Raw genomic sequence first — 19,254 nt, 5'->3', positions numbered from 1 at the left:
TTTTTTCCACAACAAGATTGCTGACATCCATAACAGCTTTGACAACCAACCCGGAGGCCAACCCACCCTACCATCTGCTGACCATCTTCCCCCCGTAAACACCCTTAACGCCTGGAACCCAATCTCCATTGAGGACACCATCCGCCTGATGAATTCCATCCACTCTGGATCCCCCACAGACCCATGCCCTCACCACATCTTCAACAAAGCAGACTCCGTCATCGCTCCGCACCTCCGAGACGTCATCAACTGCTCCCTCAACTCCGCTACCTTCCCAGAAGACTGGAAACACGCTGAACTCACCGCCCTTCTGAAAAAACCAACAGCGGACCCCACCGAACTCAAAAACTACCGCCCCATCTCGCTTCTCCCATTCCCGGCCAAAGTCATCGAAAAAGCCGTCAACAACCAGCTCGCCGCCTTCCTCGAAGCCAACAAATCACTCGACCCCTCACAATCTGGCTTCCGAGCCAAACACAGCACTGAGACCGCCCTCATCGCAGCAACAGACGACATTCGAACTCTACTGGACAAGGGAGACACAGTCGCCCTCATCCTCCTCGACCTCTCTGCAGCCTTCGACACAGTCTGCCACAGCACCCTTTTACAACGCCTCAGAAACATCGGAATCCAAGGAAAAGCACTGGAATGGATCACCTCGTTCCTCACCGGAAGAACCCAGAGAGTCCGCCTCCCACCATTCAAGTCCGAGGCCTCTGAAATCATCTGCGGCGTACCTCAAGGATCCTCACTCAGTCCCACCCTCTTCAACGTATACATGAGCCCCCTCGCGGCCATCGCCCGCCAACACAATCTCAACATCATCTCTTACGCGGATGACACTCAACTGATCCTTTCTCTCACCAAGGACCCCAGCACCGCCAAAACTAACCTACACGAAGGAATGAAAGAAGTCGCCGAATGGATGAAACAAAGCCGTCTGAAACTGAACTCAGACAAAACTGAAGTCCTCATCTTAGGTACATCCCCCTCTGCATGGGACGACTCCTGGTGGCCGCAAGCCCTCGGAAAAGCACCCATCCCGACAGACCACGCACGGAACCTTGGCGTCATCCTTGACTCTTCACTCTCAATGAACAGACAAGTCAACGCCGTATCCTCTTCCTGCTTTAACATTCTTCGCATGCTCAGAAAAACATTTCGCTGGATCCCCTCCGAAACAAGGAAAACAGTTACCCACGCTCTAGTCGAGAGCCGACTGGACTACGGAAACACCCTCTACGCAGGTACCACCGCTAAACTCCAGAAAAAACTGCAACGAATCCAAAACGCCTCAGCCAGGCTCATATTAGACATCCCACGCAACGAACACATCTCTGGTCACCTTAAAGACCTCCACTGGCTACCCGTCAATAAGAGGATCACTTTCCGACTGCTTACCCACGCACACAAATCACTCTACGACATCGGACCAGATTGCCTCAACTCTCGACTGTCCTTCTACACCCCCCCCCGCCAACTTCGCTCTTCCAGCCAAGCCCTCGCCACTGTACCTCGCATCAACAAGACCACCATGGGAGGCAGATCCTTTTCATACCTGGCTGCCAAAACATGGAACTCACTCCCCGCTTACCTTCGCCTCACCCAGAATCACCTAGCGTTCAGAAAGCAACTTAAAACGTGGATATTTGACAAATAATCCTCCTCCCCTTCCTCAGCGCCTTGAAACGCTCTGGGTATGTAGTGCGCTATACAAATTCGTTGACTTGACTTGACTTGACTTGATTTCCCAGAAGTGACCTAAAAGTCTAGGGTCTGTGCCCCTCTTTTTATACACAAAAATCCTTTATTCTCTGAAGGCAGAGAGTGTCTGTACCCAGCCAAAACCAGTTCTGTCCTCACTGGTGCAGCTTCCTGGCAGTAGGTGGAGCCAGCATTATTGAAGGCAGATCAGGCCCATTCAGGTGAAAGGAAATCTTCCCCCGCTACTTTAAATGCAGCCCAGGTCTATTTAGCCCATCCCTGATGCATCAGACTTCTGGAGCCACTGCCTCTCTCCAGCCCCTGTCATACAAAAGCCAGACACGCACTACACAAACCTAGCAGAGGCACACTCGATGGTTATGCAAGAAAATACCTACTTTATAAAAGTGTATTTTCAAACACCGAATTCAAAAATTTCCCTCAGTAAACCTTATTTTTTTGCCTTGTTCCCAGGGCCAGTTATGTTTATAAGATGTTATAAACAAACTCCCCATTCTGTCTTTTGGAACAGGTAGACTTGCAATAGTGAAAAACAAAATTGGCAGTATTTCACTATTAGGTCACACCACACACATCAGTGCATGTCCTACCTTTCACATAAAATGCTCCCTTCCCACAGGGGTACCTTGGGCCTACTTTAGTGGTGACTATTATGTAGAAAATTGAAAGTCTAGGGACTGGAAAGTGTGTGCACTTGCAAAGTCATCATGGCAGTCCCAGACTGCACACAGGCTCTGCAATGGCAGGCCAGAGTTACATGTTACAGGCTGCTTCTGTGGGTGGCACAATCAGGGCTGCAGCCCACTAGCAGAATTGGATTTACAGGCCCTGGGCACACATAATGCACTGTAATAGGGTCTAACTGGTAAATCAAATATGCCAATCATGGGATCAATAATCTATAACAGTTAATTTACAAAGGGAGCACTTGCACATTGGCAATGAATGGCAGTGGCAAAGTGCCCAAAGCATCTAGACCAGCAAAACGAAGTCCAACACACAGCAAAAACACAGGCGGCAAAGTAAAAAAATGCAGAGGAGACCAAAGCCAATGGTGACAGGTCTAACAGTTTTTATATTGGACTGCAATGCTTATTTGCCCAGAAGTACCAAATGAATACCTTAAGCGCTCATTAAGCATGAGCGAATTTTGCGGATCTCGCGTTCGCGAATTTTGCGGATTTGCGGATTCGCAATCCGCAAAATCCGCGAATTCCCGTGAATTTGCGGATTTTTTTTTTTTTGTGTTCGCCCGTGTTTCTGCCAGTTCGCGAGGGTTTTGTACACTTTCGCAAATTGCGAACTTACCTGTCGGGTCGCAAGTTTCGCGAACTTGTTGTTTCTACGTGTCCAGCCTGTTTGGGACACTCTTCTTCATCACTGCCACTCTCTGTCACCACTGCCACTCTCTGACTACTCATGCCACCCTCTGGCCCACCCATGCCACCCTCTGTTTCATCACCACACCCTCTGGTTGTCCAGTGTACATTATTTTCGGCAAAGCAAAGCACACCTTCCCTGCCTCAAGTGACCTGAATTAATTTGGGGCTGATTAATGTGTCACAGAATATTTTTTTAGCTGGCACCTGCTTCCTTAGTGCGCCCTGATTAGTGATCTTTTGCACTTGCTAAGTGCTTTCATTGTTGCAAAATTAGTTACAACACCTGCCCTGCCCCAACTGACAATAATGAATTAGGGGCTGATTAATGGATTTTAACTTCCAGCCTGGCTCCTGCTTGTCTCCCTTAGCTGTAATTCAGGACCTTTGTGGCATATGTGTAACTATTCTGAGGTTCAGAGCAGGGTCACATAATAGTTTCAACTGGCAACTGAACTCTGGAGGGGCCCCTCAGGAAGCACTACAGGAAATGGCTACTAATGATGAGCCTGAACTTTTGAACCTGGTAAGTAGTTACTTTCAGTTTTGCTAAGATCGTATTTCTGCAATTTTGCACTTATTCGCGGGGCGCGAACTCACGCGAACTCACGCGAACAGTGCGAGCAGTGCGAGCAAAATCCGCTGCTCGCGGATTTGCGGATTTTGCGGGAGATTCGCGAATCTCGCGGATTGCGGATTTCCCGAAAATCCGCAAAATCCGCGAGCGGAACGGATTTTCCGCCCATGCCTAGCGCTCATACATAACTGGCCAGGCACCCATATATATAATTTCCCCTTTCTTGGTCAACTTTTGAGTTACTCATCCATTTTCCCGTTATTTAGTTCTTTAGAAACTTTGGATTTTTGCATCTTTTAAAAATGTCTACATTCTCCAAACAAATGTGGACATTTTCAGAAATAATGTTTATTAAAATCGTTGTTCATTCGATTATAAATTTCTTATTGTGGAAAATTTCCACTACAACTGCTGAACAGAAGTCACTTCATGCAACAAATCTTCAAAGGTTAAGCCATGCTGCTTACTTGGCAGAAGTGATCTAAGCATTACCACCAATGCCCTTTTCCTAATCACTGTCCTTTTAATTATGAGGACTGGGAAAGCTGTGGGGGATACTATTCTGTTTAATGTGTGCTAGTGCCTGCATGCTAGATTGTAATAGAGCCAGGTCTGCCCAGGAAAGCGGTATTGAAGTAGAAGGGAGAATCCATAACACTCAGTTAACCATGCTCAACACAAATTGTAGATGCCTACACAATGCATTGAGCACATTTTGATCATCTGTTGAAGACAACCAAACTTAGCAGCCACCCATAGGGGACAACACCTATAAAAGAAAGCATGAGATGTACCAAATACTGCCACGTCTCAATTTGCTACCTGTAGACTACACATAACACACTGCAACATGCTTAGCACTCTGTTTTGTTTTCAAATACAACACTATGAAAAGGACTCCTTTGTCTTCAGGTACCTTGCCTCTAGAGTTGGTGTGGCTCGTGTTTGCCACCATTCGCATAAGTAGTCACCGCTGCAGCCATGAGAATTTACCCCATATGTTTCCACTCAAATGCAAGAATGGGAGATTTAGCTCTACCTGTCTTGTGCATGAATCAGCCACCATAGGGAAAATGTCCAGCCACCTGTAGTCTGCGCCTACCAATAATGGGAGGGGGAAGATGTTGATTTGAGACTAAAGACGAACCCCGCCGGAAGTACTGAATTACAGATAATCAGCCCATCATCAAACGTAAGTGGCACGAGGCAGATGGAGTGGCTGTTCTCTGGCACCTAATAGCTACATTGCAGGGCATGTGAAGGCTTTCACTGAGATCCAGTGTCCACAAGAAAACTCTGTGATTTGCCAGTCATACCCATCACCTGTGGCACAAGGGCCATTCTTAGCTTACCAACTAGTACTGGGAACCTGCCCAGCAAATGCTCCCAGTGCTATCACGTGATACCTGCCCAGCATGACTGATGTGCTCTTTCCACCAGCAGAACAGGTGGACTGCATGGGGTATGCTTGCCTTTACAGAGCAGTTACCGTGAAAAGAGGTACACGAGAAAAGGGACGACAATACCTATGTTCGAAAAAGTGGCCCATTGCAGACATCGAGATTTATCCCTTCTCCGCGCCAAACTTTACACGTCTGTCTTCAGGGAAGCCTGCTCTCCTACACTGTGCAGTTTCCATGGGACAACAAACGCATAATGGAACAGTAATACCAGGCTCTGAGAACAGGTATGACCTAAACACCCACAGAAACCATATTCAGTGTTAAAGCATGCTTGCTCAGCAAGCCTTTGTGCTACAAAACATAGCAGAAAATATTATCAAGAGGTCAGTCATCGAAAATAATAAACAATCAGTGGCAAAGCCAATCGGATGCATCTTTAATATGAGGCTGCAGACCTATTTTCTTTGCCAATGCTGGCTTTCTTTGGCCTAGTTTAGGATAAGTATACAATAAACCATTCAAAGAGGATTGCCAGCGAGTATACCTACATGCACTCTCATAGGCAGCCATCTTTGAATGGGTTTTGCTATAAATAACATTACTTCTGGACTTGATCAGGAATGCGGAATGAAACAGTTTTTTAACTTATCATAAATAACGCTCTTCCTGAATCTGTTAAAATGCTACTACTTCGATTGTATAGTTTTATAGTGAAATAGCCCATGAGCAGCTGTCACTTCAAGCAACAAGCAATTTCTTTTACTGCTCACATGTGCAACAGCAATTTATTCATATACAGAACTCTAAAGAGGGTCAAAATAGCCATACTTTTTCTTTACAATTATGTTTTACAAACGTTAGTGCATAACAGCAAAATCAGTTTAAAAATCATTCAAAGATGGCAGCATTTGTGTGCGACGCACCAGCAGCCATATTTGGATTTTTTTTAATTAAAAAAAATATAACTCAAAGATGGCTGAATGCCGATATTGGCTTTACCAATGCAATTATTCAAGCATTGTTAAAGCCAACATCAGCAGGCAGGAGCAGAAAGAGATCAAGAAGGGAGAGAGCATGGGTGGGATTTGAGAGATACAGGGGTGGTTGATCACCGGATGAGCATGAGAAGTGAGGGAAACTGCGGGAGGGGCTAGAGACATCAGCGATAGGTAGAAGGAGACGGTGAGGGAGAGGGAGAGGTAGAGGGAAAACAGCCCCTCATGGACTGGCATGCAAGGACTTTGTAGGAGGCAGAAGGGAACAGAAACAGAGGATATTAAAAGGTGAGTCAATCAACTGTGAGCTCATCTAAGAGAAGAGTGACAATATCTCAAGTCAATGGTTGTAAGAAGGACACATAAAGCCAAGTGTTTGAAGTGGATCGCCTCAACGGCATCTCTATGTATATGTTAAAATATTAAATGCAATAGGTCTTTCAATGACAGACAGCTAAAGGTACAGCTCTCTCTAGACCAGACCTAATGAAAAGGTCTTTGTAGCGGCAAGATTAAGGATAGTGCAATCCCTGCACCAGCACACACATATAGGCAACAGAATAGGCTAAGCACTATTAATTTTTTCCTCTTAAAATAGCAGTTGTTAACAGTTTTAGTTTCATTTAAAGGGCTAGTGTGGTTGTTGATCTTCAGAACTGAATTACGTTTCTATAGTGGAGAAGTGTGGCTCAATGATTAGAGCGGCAGACCATGATGCAGAGGTCTAGCCCGGGACCAGGGTTCAATTCCCTGCCTCAGCGGGCCTTGGGCTCAAATCTCCACGGACCTGATAATTCTCGCCTCGGTGCCTATTCCAATCATGGAGTCCCACTCTGCAACTCTGGGCAAAAGCTTGCTTAATCTCCATAACGGTCCCCACAATGCTAAGGATGCCTGGCCTCCACCTTGGGGGTGCCCAGGAGTGAACGCCTCACAGGGAAAGCCAGGATGGGTTCCACAACGGTATTCGTACAAGCGCCTTGAGACCCTTGCGGGTGAGTAGTGCGCTATACAAGTATCAATTTACAATTTTATAGTTAAAAGTGTAAAAAGGAAGATAGATTATTTTAACAGGGATACCTGACTGAGTTACATATTTTAAAGCAGACAAAGTTCTCACTTCTGTTGCAACCGAAAATGTTGAAATTTGTTCTGTGATCTCAAGTCCCCCTTTCCTATGTTGGCTCGATGTTTGTATGTTAGTGGTTACATAACTAAGAGGATAGAAGAAGTCCTCTGATCATGGCACATGAATACAACACTTACATCGCTCAGCTGATTAGCTGCCCTCTTTGCCAGTTCCACATCAGGAGGGTCTGCCAGCGAAGTAAACTGGGCTTGCCTTTCAGTATGTCCTTTTTTGTAGGAAATCTGGAAAAAAAGATATATAATAAGTCAACCTTTTTATTAATTACATTTATAAGACAGTCAAAGGTACATTGAAATGCACTAATCTGAAGGTACAAGCTATTGGTGGCATGTATAAATGATTGAATAGCATATTGTACTTAAACAGAGTTCTCACTTGTTCCCTTGCACATTCCCGGGACACACACAATTATTATTTCTTAAACCTCTGCTATAGTGGTGGGAGATATTTCTAAATTCTGCCCTGCTGAAGTCTAGCCAAAAAGACACTCGATTAGTGCTTCCCAAACTTTTTAGAAACACAGCCTAATTTTTTTACTGACTAAGGGCCTCATTTATGAGACTCCTTGCGCATCTGGAACGTCATTATTTGTGAAGTTCCATGGCACAGAAGCCTGCGTGATATTTACCAGGCAGCACTAAGCTACTTTTTTGGCTTAATTCTGCCTGATAAATATCAGCCCCTTTAACATAATGTTATGCGTTAAAGGGGCGTACAATGGGTGTTGCTGGGGGCGTTCCCAGCAACATCTTTGGCCTTTTGACACTGCCCCAGATTTACGAGAAATCGTAAATCTGAGACAGCGCCAAAAGCTTACGGCTCCCCAAGGGAGGCGTAAGGGAGGCACAACGAGGAGAAATATCTTTATTTCTCTTAGTTTTTCCTTTTTCTATGTGTGCTGCATTCTGCAGCACACTTAGAAAGAGGAAAAAGCCTCTTGTGAATATTTTTTTACTGAAAAAGTTCCCTTTCTGTACAAAAATAATCATCCCGCAACGCAGGCACCCTTGCACCATAGTGCAAGGTGCCTGCATAGGCGTACGGCAGCTTATTGTGCGCCGCTGCAGGGGAAAAGGACAGGAATGCGCCCTATCTTATAGATAGGGCGCATTACTGCCCTTTTCTTTTGCCGCAGGGAAGTGCAGCAGGAAGGCCTGCTGCACTGCCCTATGGAAAAACCTCATAAATTCGGCCCTAAGGGTCATGGATGTTGCTGGGAAAGCCCCCAGCAACACCTATTGTGCGCCCCTTTAAAGTAGAACACTATGTGAAAGGGACTGATAGTTATCCGGCAGAATTAGGCCAAAAAAAGTGGCTTAGTGCTGCCTGATAAATATCACACAGGCTTCTGTGCCACGGAACATCACAAAAAGTGACGTTCCGGAGGGACAAAGAGTCTTATAAATGAGGCCCTAAATTTGACGACCCACCTTGCTTCAAGCGACATGAGGCAGGAGCTCTTCTAAAGTAACTGAAGAATTGTGTGATAGTGCACTGTCATATATGAACAGCACATTTCCAGTTGAAATAGGCACAAAATGTACACAGTCATACAGCTTTACTGATAAAACTACACTGCACACAAATGATAATGTGTGGAAATTGAGTTTCAGTGAATACATATCATTTGTGCTTCACCAATTTGTTTGGATACTATTAAAATCTTTGTCTCTATCACACTTACGAATTACAAAAAAATGGCTTAATTTTTGCTTTCCTAGCTGCTGTATGTGTACAGTTCATTTACAGATATTTACATTTCACTGTGTGTTACAAAACACAGCATCCTACAGCCTTTCCTTTCATATTCCCTATACCACAACTACTTTGTCACAAAATTCACTTTACTTTTCTTTCTCTGATTCCAAAGTCAACCCCCCATTTTAAAAAACATAAGAAATGATTTGTCAGTGGACATAGTCTGACATTTGACCTCTGTCTTTGAAGCGCAGCAAAAACAACAAGAAAAATACAGAGGGGCAGATTTACAAGCCCCTTGCGCCACTTTTGCGTCACTTTTAACATGGGAAAAGTGATACAAAAGTGGCGCAAGGGGCTTGTAAATGAGCCCCAGAATTTAAAAGCATCTTTATTTATCCTTGGGCTTTTTTGCCCCCCCAAAGAAAATTGGCTTGCGAGCGACCCACAATTTTGGAATCACTGCTCCAAACCATATAGTAAGTTACCTGGGACGTTTGAAATGTTGGCCTCTTGCATTATAATATTTTAAATGAGATTTTTAACTCTCAAGCAAGTCACCCCATCATTCTTAATGGTACTACATAATCTTTTAACCTTAAATAACCTCATAGTTTTTTAAATAACTTTGTAAAAATCATTGTCAGTATTTTAAACTGTCAAATAGACATCTAAAAAGCTTAGAAGAGAAATTAAATGTAAATAGCTTTCATTCTTTAAAAAAAAAAGGTTTTGGCTTAGTTATAATACATTTGTATGCATAGAACTGTTGATCAACATTTAAAAGGAAAACAATGCACATTGTAACTGTGCAGAAAATGTAGGCACGGTTTGTGAAAGAGTTGGGTTTCCCCAATATGGTTGAACAATCACAAATACAATTAAAGAATCCCAATGTAATCATAACCAGTTGTAAATAGGATTTACTTTTCAAAAACATATATCAACCCATTTTAAAGTTATTTCTGTTAGGATCAATGTTCCATGCTTGAAATAACCGTCCAAATACCTGCTTGTCAAGCGTTTCCTGAAAACGGACTGAACTGTATAAAAGCATTTTTAACTGATGTCTGTTCCAGGAAGCGTAGTCAGTCCGCAACCATAGAAAATGATCCATTCCGCATCCCACTGGGTTTCTACCAGCCTCCAAAATATGGCATACTGTCTGCACTTTTCCTTACTCTCACTAATGCTCCAGTACTACATATTGGTCAATTTAAATTGAGTTGCAAGATACTGTTGCCTTCTACACAAGCACAAAAGGATAAGCCCCTGTACCATGTTAAGATACTAATGCTCTCACACAAACAGATTCATTAATTCGAACTGTATCAAAGTGTGACTACAAGGTGATGCTTAGTAGAGTAAAATACCTGAAATAAATAAATATCATTTGCTATTGTAAAACAGATGATTATTTCACCAGAAATAATGTTTTTGTAAAACAAAATCTTTTTTTGTATATGCTGAGCAATTACTAAAATACACTATTTGTTACTTACATCCCACATTTTAAGAATAGAGTGCCAGTGGCACTACGCTGGCACCATATATGTCAAGTTAATCCCAGCAGGATTAGCCAGAGATTTTAGGTTGGGAGAACCATGGCAATCTGTCATATATGATAAGGAGACGGCTAGTCTTCTCAAGCTGTGGGAAGCCTACAGCATCCGTTGTGCAATTAGAATTTTTTGACTTTTTGAAAAAAAGAAAATTCTCTTGTAAGTTTGACCTATTGTAGACATTATCAAGGTCTATTTATTCTATGAAGAAGAAAAACGATTTCCTAGTTTTCCGTTTTTAAAGTTAATAGTACATGTATTTGCCTATGAATAATTTCTTTTGTTGGCAACTAGTCATGATAAGAGAAAAAGACCTTTTTGTGGTACAGATACAAAAGAGACAAGATTAGAAAAAATACAGTTTCCTTTGAAATTTTAAAACTATGATAAGACAGTAGTAATAAAATCCGTACCCAATATTAGGTGACAATGGAACGCATAAGACATGAACTTTGGGACTTTTTAAAACAGACCATACAAACTGAAAATAAACCAATACTTGTAACTATAAATTAGTTGGATTATTTATAATGGAATACTTTCACATTGTTGAAAATAAATGAAAATAAATGAAAATAAATGAAATAAAATAAATGAAATATTGGTGCTTGCACAGAGTAGTTGGTTGTATTATGACTTCTAAAATACCTGGAATTTGGATTATGTTTTGATTATATTGGGTTATTAGCTCTTAATCCGTCTACCAAACTCTTTATGCTTTTAAGTTATTACTGTCCAAGATACTTTAACTGGAGGTGAATTGCTAAAGCTTTTCTCTTTCGAATTAAGCATGTGGAACCAAATTTTGAATGCAAGGTAGAATTGCAAACTCGTTTTTGTAGGCTTTTTCATATTGTACCTCATAATACCAACAATGAAAGAATGGGTTTGTACCTTAGCTTCTGAGAGATGTAACCCTGCTGTTGCTGTAAGTAGTAATTCACTGGTACATACCAAACTAACTAATGTTTTCCAAGATGTATTGGTTGTAAAATGAGAGCGATTTGCGTTATTGGAAAATACACAAATGTAACTATTGCCCCTGACACCCCACTTTCACAATGTGTAGGTCTAGATCACAGCATGTTAAACTTTGCAAAACACATACATGTTTACATGTCTAGATTATCTGAATAGGGTATATCAATACAGGTCACACTGGGAAAGAGTATCCTGTCATGATACTGGAAACTGATATAAATAGTGATCATTCTGGCATGAGAAATTCACAAATGCATACAGAACATAAAGTACACTAGTTCTCAATAAAAATGTCCCTGCAAAACTTACATCACTGAGAGCCTTCTGAGCACTGGCCACTCGCCTGAGTTCCGGGCTGTCGGAGTACGGAAAATACATGGATTTGTCTTCTTCCCAGTCAGCAGTGTAGTTTTTCTTAATGGGGAGAGAAATTTAAGACTGTTACATATAAATGAATTTTTAACAAAAGCACAGATGTATAAACAGAGGTTTTTATAAAATATTTCATAAAACGGAAATTGTGTTTTGAGGCTGCAGCGTGCATAAACATAGTCACTAAAACAGATGCCTTCCAAGAATTTCGAAAGTGAAGAATTTGTTTGTGGGATCAGAATTTAAGTTACTTAACATACCAAAACAAATATCCCACTTTTCTTCTCCTCAAATGTTTTGAATGATTGGAAAATTGTCAAAGAGATTTTACTAACCAGTGTTTACCAGAATTTGACTCTACTGCTAATGGGCATAGGAAAAGGTGGTATTCTCTGTTCCATTTATTTTCTTGTTTGTAGAATGGATCAATTCCCAAATAAGCTCTGTGCCAATCAAATGTCTATAATGGGGTCTTCCCAGGATTTGCATCCTCTTTCGACCTTCTGGTGGTTCACAAAAGTCATCTGGGGTGCACAAACATATTTAAGCAAATCATAGATTTCCCAGAATCTCCCCCGCCCCCTTCCTCTTCAAGACAGATAATCCAGAGGACTAAGGGTAAAGGAAGTGTTCTTTGGCACATTTCCATTTTCTGCTTGCTTTTTCTGACCATACTGAAACTACTTTTCCAGATGGAGCAACAACTCTATGTATTAACCTGTGAATAATGTAGTGTTGCACATGCTTTCTTGCCGAGATGTAACTCCCATTGGTGCAGTTAGTGCAGCGGCACCTCAACAAGAGCCCACGGGGTCAATTGAACTCTGAGAATTCTGTATTTTACTTCCCAATGGCAGCCAATGGCCATTTTTTCTTGCTTGCACTAGGGAGCAAGACGTCCTTACTATGCTACTGTTCTGACCTTGTAACCAAACGTTGTCTCCTTCCTGGGCCCTGTTCTGTTGTGTGATTTTAGGGAGAATGTCTATGCAAAATATTTTTGACTGTCCACAAGTCTTTAACATTTCTGTTGTTTCATGCATTTTCAATTGTTGCATATATCCTACCACCATTACCATACCCAGACCTTTTTTCATGAACATGGCTCTAAAGTTAAGACAGTTAAGAACAAGCCACATTTTCCCATTTTCCTCAGCTGTGACTGGAATTTGTGGCTGGTAAAGTCTGCACATGTTGTTTCTATAAGTTAGCATTAGGGATTATAAACCGCAAATACAAGTTGCAACATAGATTTTTCACACTGTCGTGAGATATTTCATGTCTGGCCTGCAAATGATGGTATCTGTAGCGGATTCTTCTGTTGCTGCCCCTGTCAGAATAATACATTTTGCTCAATAATCAATTGCCTCTTTTTTCTGGGATTGACACTCATCAAAGTCAATTTTGTTACTAAAAGTAATGTTCTTGCTTCTCTTTCCTGTAGCAATATTAGAGACATCTGTATTAGTCCCCAGATCCTGATCAACTCAGATTTTTTAATTAGACTGTTGAGGGGGGATATAGAAGTACAACATGTCTAATGGGTACATTTAAGCAGCTTTAGATTCTGTGATCATTGATTGTTTAGTGTCTGTGTTTAAGGTCTAAAAGCGACTCCGTTTTCTGACAATCTTGATTCCTCACATCATTAATGTTGAACGGGAGCGCTGAGGCGGAGATGGAGGGGACAACTGTATGCCACTGAATACTCCTCGTACGCCCGCGGGGCGCTGCTATGGGTAAAGCCGGGAACCCCCTTCGTAATGTTGGACGTACACATAGATGCGGAGGGGAGGTATGTCCTGGTGAAGATTCGCATAGACGGGCAAACAGTGGTCCTGGCGTCCATTTACGCTCCAAACACGGATCAGGGCACCTTCCTGGCGCGTATCTCAGGGAAATTAGCGCCCTATGGATCCTGGGGGGCGACTATAACGCGGTACTAGACCCAGTGTTGGACCGTTCGGTCCCGCCGAGGCCAGAGGCGACACCCCAGGGGGCCACGAGGACACTCACACAGTGGGCGACGCAGTGGGGTCTGAAAGATGCATGGCGTGCGCATAATCCGAACACTAGGGTGTACTCGTACTTCTCGGGAGCACATGCATTACATGTTCGCCTCGACAGATTCATGGTGTCAGCGGACATGTTGCCCCATATCACAGACTCACAATACCTGGGTAGGACACACTCCGACCACAACCCCCATACACTGCACATGGCCTGGGAACGCCCGCGCCCGCCAATCCCCACGTGGCGACTGCAACCTGCATTACTGCTAGATGCCCCCTTCAGAGATTCCCTGCAGGCCAGCGTAGCGCAATACTTCGAAGACAACTCAGATACAGCATCCTCCCCGAGAGTAGAGTGGGACGCATTCAAGGTGGTGGTACGGGGACATTGCTTGAGCACTCAGGGAAGCATACGGTGGAAGCTGGAGGAGGACTTGCGCAGGGTGGAGGCGGACCTGCTCGGCGGGGAGCAGGAGGCGGTGGAGGGTGCAGGTGACCGGCTGCAGGCGGCCCGGGCGGAGCACGAAACGCTACTGGAACGGCTGCGGCACGTCAACTTTGCGGCCCATTCGGCGCGAGTGCACCAGCACGGTGACAAGCCCGGCAGGCTATTGGCCTGGTTAGTCAGGCAGGAGGAACGCACGGAGCCGGTCTCCGCCATCCGCACGGCTGAGGGGGACCTAGTGTACACCCAAAATAGGATACACCAAGCGTTTGTGGGACACTACCGGGCCCTATATAAGTCGCAACTGAGAGTAACTGCGGCCTACATAGCAGACTACCTGTCGGACATCCCGCTGCCCTCCCTTATAGGCTCCCAACAGGACGCCCTGGGGGCGCCGTTCTCCGCGGACGAAATACGCGAGGCCATCTTCGCACTGTCCAACGGCAAATCACCTGGCCCGGATGGACTGCCCGCCGAATTTTTTAAGGCGTGCTCAGACACGCTGGTTCCGGAATTGCTCAAGTTGTACAATACAGCAATGGAAGAATCAGCGCTCCCAGACTCGCTTAACGAGGCAAACTTGGTCTCGCTGCTGAAGCTGGGCAGAGATGGCGCACTCATGGGGTCCTATAGACCGTTGGCCATGCTAAATACTGATTATAAAATTTTCACCTCACTCCTGGCCCGCCGCCTGGCCCTGGAGGCGCCTACTCTGATACACGCCGATCAAAATGGCTTCATGCCGGCGCGGAGCACGTCTCGTAATCTACGCCGCCTCTTCCGGATTCAGGAAGCGGCTCTGACACATTGGCCTAGATCGGGGTGCCTGGTCCTGGACCTGGAGAAGGCCTTCGATTCGGTAGAATGGCCATACCTGGGAGCCGTGCTGGACAGATTTGAGGTGGGTGATGCGTTTGCCGACATGGTCGGTCTGCTCTACCAGAGACCCAGTGTCCGAGTGAGGACGGGAAGGCTGCTGTCGGAGAGGATCGGGGTGCGCAGAGGCACCAGGCAAGGCTGCCCCCTGTCCCCCCTCCTCTTCTCCTTAGCCATCGAACCACTGGCAGCGCTGCTATGGGACAGAGGAGCGGAATGGGGGATCCCATTGGCTGACGGAACGCACATAGTCTCACTCTACGCAGACGACCTGCTGCTTTATGTGCGGGACCTCACCGCGGTGCCAGCCGAGCTATCGGACGTCTTCCAGACCTTCGCAGAGGTCTCGGGCCTCAGGGTCAACTGGGCCAAGTCCGGGGCATACTCGTTTAGCCGTGATCAGGAGGAATGCGATGTGCATCTTGGAGGGGCCAGGCTCGCTTGGTACCCGACCACGTTTAAATACCTAGGACTACACATCTATAGAGACCCACAGGACTTACTAGAGGGCAACCTGGTGCGCGCAATTTCTTCTCTGCGAGCTCAGATGTCCTTCTGGAAAACCCTTCCGCTGAACGTGCCCAGCCGCATCGCTCTTACTAAAATGATAGCGCTCCCTAGGCTGCTATACTACTTCGCGAATATCCCCACGTATGTCCCCACGCGGATATTCCGCGATCTGGAATCAATGCTCCGTGGCTTGATCTGGAACACGGGGCGACCTCGAGTGGCGCTGGCTAAGCTGTACTCCCCGACCGCGGAGGGAGGACTGGCTGTCCCCAACATGGAGCTGTATTACCTGGCCGCGCAGCTCCAATGGGTGACGTACTGGCTCAGCGATGCACATCTGGACGATACGGCCACTGCGGACTACCAGTGGACACATCCCCAGACCTGCGCCCTGTTCCACCCATTGACCAAGGGGCCCCGTCCCCTGCCCATGCATGTGGCCGTGGCCCGCAAATGTTTTCTCCGCAGCCTGAAGCTGACGCACAATACCAGGCCATATGCTCCTGCCCTCCCCCTGCTGGGCACCCCCAGGAGGGGCGGGATGATTACGCAGCGCAATCTGGACCACTGGGTCACGGCTGGAGTAGAGACCATGGGTGACCTGTATTCTGACGGAGCCCTGCTCTCATTTGCGGAGTTATCTGACACCACGGGACTCCCGGCCGGGCAGTTCCTACTCCATGCATCGGTACTGCGGGCATACACTGACTCCTGGGGTGACATCCAGGATGAACCGCCGATGCACCACCTGGTCCAATATCTACATGTAATGGGCAGAGGCTCGCACATCACACATTGGTTGGCGCAGGCGCTTCTTATTCACACGCAAAAACCCACGCAGCAGATTAGGGCTAAATGGGCGGCGCACCGTGGGAGGGATTGGACGGACAAGGAGTGGAACCTAGTACTGGCTAGCCCCGTGAACATCCCCCGCAATTCCCGCTTCCGTGTCATCCAACTATACATCTTGCACCAGGCATACCTAACACCAGATAGAATAAACAGATACTTCGCAGTTGACACTGCTGTTTGTCCCAGATGTGACCTGTTAGGCGCAGATATCCTGCACATGCTTTGGCACTGCCCAACCCTGACCACGTACTGGGGGGAGGTGACCTCACTCCTGAATCACAGCACGGGCCCGGGCCTGCCGGACACGTGGGAGGCGTGCATCCTCGGCCTCTATAAAAGAACCAAGCTAAACAAAACGCAGGCACGGTTCTGGGATCTGGGCCTCGTTGCGGCCAAACGGCTGATTACGCGACACTGGAAGCGGCGGGAACCACCCACCCCAAAACACTGGTTCGCCTCCTTTACAACCTGGGCCGGAGCGGAAGGCACGGCGCTCCACCGGGAAGAAATAGCGGGCCTGCGGCAGTTCCCGATCGCTCAGCTCTGGGATGGCATCCTGGGGTCCCTGAAGGGAGAGGGCACTGTCAGAGGGCTCACGTAGACTGGGTGAGGCCGGAGGTGGGTCCCAGGGGCTAATGCTGTATTGCAGGAATCATCGTAAGCGGCGCCACCCCCCCCCTGACGCAGACAAGAAACAGCCAGCGCGTAAACCTCGGATACGACCTAACACCCACGCAGGCGCCCATCAGCGGCCATTGCCCAGCAGCGCGCCCCAAGCACAAAGCTGCTGACAACGCCCCCGCAAGCACACTCCACCCCCCCCCCCACCCACGATCACATATATGTTTACATGTTTGTAGTATCGGACCCCTGCTCACGGAAGGTGGCCTCCCTGCCCCCTCGTGTTGAAGTAAGTAGAAGCCGCTGACGGCACTACAGATGGCGACTGCAGGCGTGGACGCTGATAGCCACACCGACAGCGAGGCTCTTCCACCTGAATGCCACATGCTCCACTAACAAGGCCGGCGACCGAAGACACACCATGGCCCGCAGGGGCTGTCCCACTCCAAGTCCAGGCACACTTGCGCGCGCACACCTCTGACCTCCAGTTGCACTGTAACAGCATCGGCAAACAACACACCGTACAGAGGTGGCACCTACTAACACCGTGCCTGTGGGACAGACTTCGAGTGGGGAAGCCGCGATAGGAACATTGGGACACACCGATACGAACTGTTTTGTTTAGTTTGCCGATTTCATGGCTCAGTTCTAGAAAAAATAAAAAATAAGGCGTCATTTATGGACATTTCCTTTCTTGACTTAAGAAAATGTGATTATCTTCTCCATGTCCTAGCACACCGGGGACACAAGGGACGCAATGACATGCCCTTTTTATGTTGGCCCACACCCCCACGATTTACCGTTCATTTGCAGCCGGCCCGCAGGGTTGTAGGCTTTGCTATGTGTACTGTACCTTTGAACATTAATAAACGTCTTACAAAAAAAAAAAAAAAAAAAAATTAATGTTGAACGGGTATCCAAATTTAATCGGAACTATCACTCCATAATACTACGTTTGGTTAGAGTATTTTAAATATATGTGCTATTGTCAAATAATGTACAATTTTGGCGTCATTTTTATACACCTTATAACCTGAATATACCATAACTAGTTTTGCTTTGGCCAAAGATCAATGAGCATATCTATAATAAAACCTATCACGCCATTATATCTTCAGCATGGAGTATGATTTATTTTGATTAAAGTCTTTGATTGACCATGAACTCCTTTAATACCCCTCACTATTTCATTACTCAAGCCAATTTTTTAAGACCCCTAAGTATGTTCAGAAGATGCAGTTTATGTTTTTTAGATTACCTCTATATATATTTCTTTTCAGGCAGCACTTAAAACCAAATGCCTTCAATGAAGGCATGCTTGAATACCAAAGCTTGAAAAATTAGCCAAAAGTAAATATACGGCTAACTAATTCTAAAATACATTGTGTGGTAGGTATATATTTGAATAAATGCTGCCAAAATATGTTTATTGGCAATGCCCATTTACTTTTTGCTTAATAGCTGAAATTTGGAATGTACTTAAGATGTTGAACTTGACCAGGGCCGGACTGGGAACACAAACCAGCCCTGGCAATACCGGCCTCCCGAGGATGCTAGTGAGAAGCACATCTGCCCGCTTGTTACAGGGGGCGATATTGCAGCACTGCTGCAAAATCGCTCCCCTGTAACAAAACCGGCACCCATCTTCTGAAAACCAGCCCACATTCTTACGGCCCACCGGAAAAACGGCAGGTGCCCGCTACGCCCAGTCTGCTCCCGAACTTGACCTCATTCTTTTACACTTGGATCCATCAACATAAAATAATCAATTCAACTTATATTAAAATACTTCTAACACTTGAAATCTTCCCATGATATTATATTCAAAGTATATTCAAATTGTTCATGCACAAGATGTTCCACTCTTTGTTTTCAGTGAAACAACTTACTTCTCCAGTTGGAAATGAAAAGCAGAAACACCAGCAAATTAGGTATACAAAGATGAGACAATTGTAATACCTATGTGGATCGCTGCCAGGCTGTCCTTACCTTGCTAAACATAGCAGAGTTTTTAACAGCCTGTACAAGCTCAGGGGCGTCGGGGGGAAGCAGGTACTTTTCTTTTGTGTCTTCCCAGTTTTGCTTGTATAAAACCT

The 19,254-nt window shown here is 45.6% G+C and overlaps 1 protein-coding gene across 44 annotated transcripts in view; it reads right to left on the bottom strand.

Annotated features, from left to right (window-relative positions):
- The window catches only part of NEB (nebulin), a 402,407-nt gene that overhangs the window by 341,755 nt on the left and 41,398 nt on the right, over nucleotides 1-19,254 (bottom strand). For all 44 annotated transcript variants that reach the window (XM_086957193.1, XM_086957196.1, XM_086957192.1 and 41 more), the window contains 3 exons: nucleotides 19,148-19,252; nucleotides 11,780-11,884; nucleotides 7,346-7,450 (listed from right to left, as the gene is read on the bottom strand). In XM_086957193.1, the coding sequence (XP_086813319.1) occupies nucleotides 7,346-7,450; nucleotides 11,780-11,884; nucleotides 19,148-19,252 (315 nt within the window). The remainder of the gene's footprint in view (nucleotides 1-7,345; nucleotides 7,451-11,779; nucleotides 11,885-19,147; nucleotides 19,253-19,254) is intronic.

This window comes from Lissotriton vulgaris, chromosome 2_1 (assembly GCF_964263255.1).
Source record: "Lissotriton vulgaris chromosome 2_1, aLisVul1.2, whole genome shotgun sequence".
Classification (NCBI taxonomy): Eukaryota; Metazoa; Chordata; class Amphibia; order Caudata; family Salamandridae; genus Lissotriton; species Lissotriton vulgaris.
Note: the sequence above shows the minus strand (reverse complement) of the source record. Positions and strands in the feature narration are given on the sequence as shown.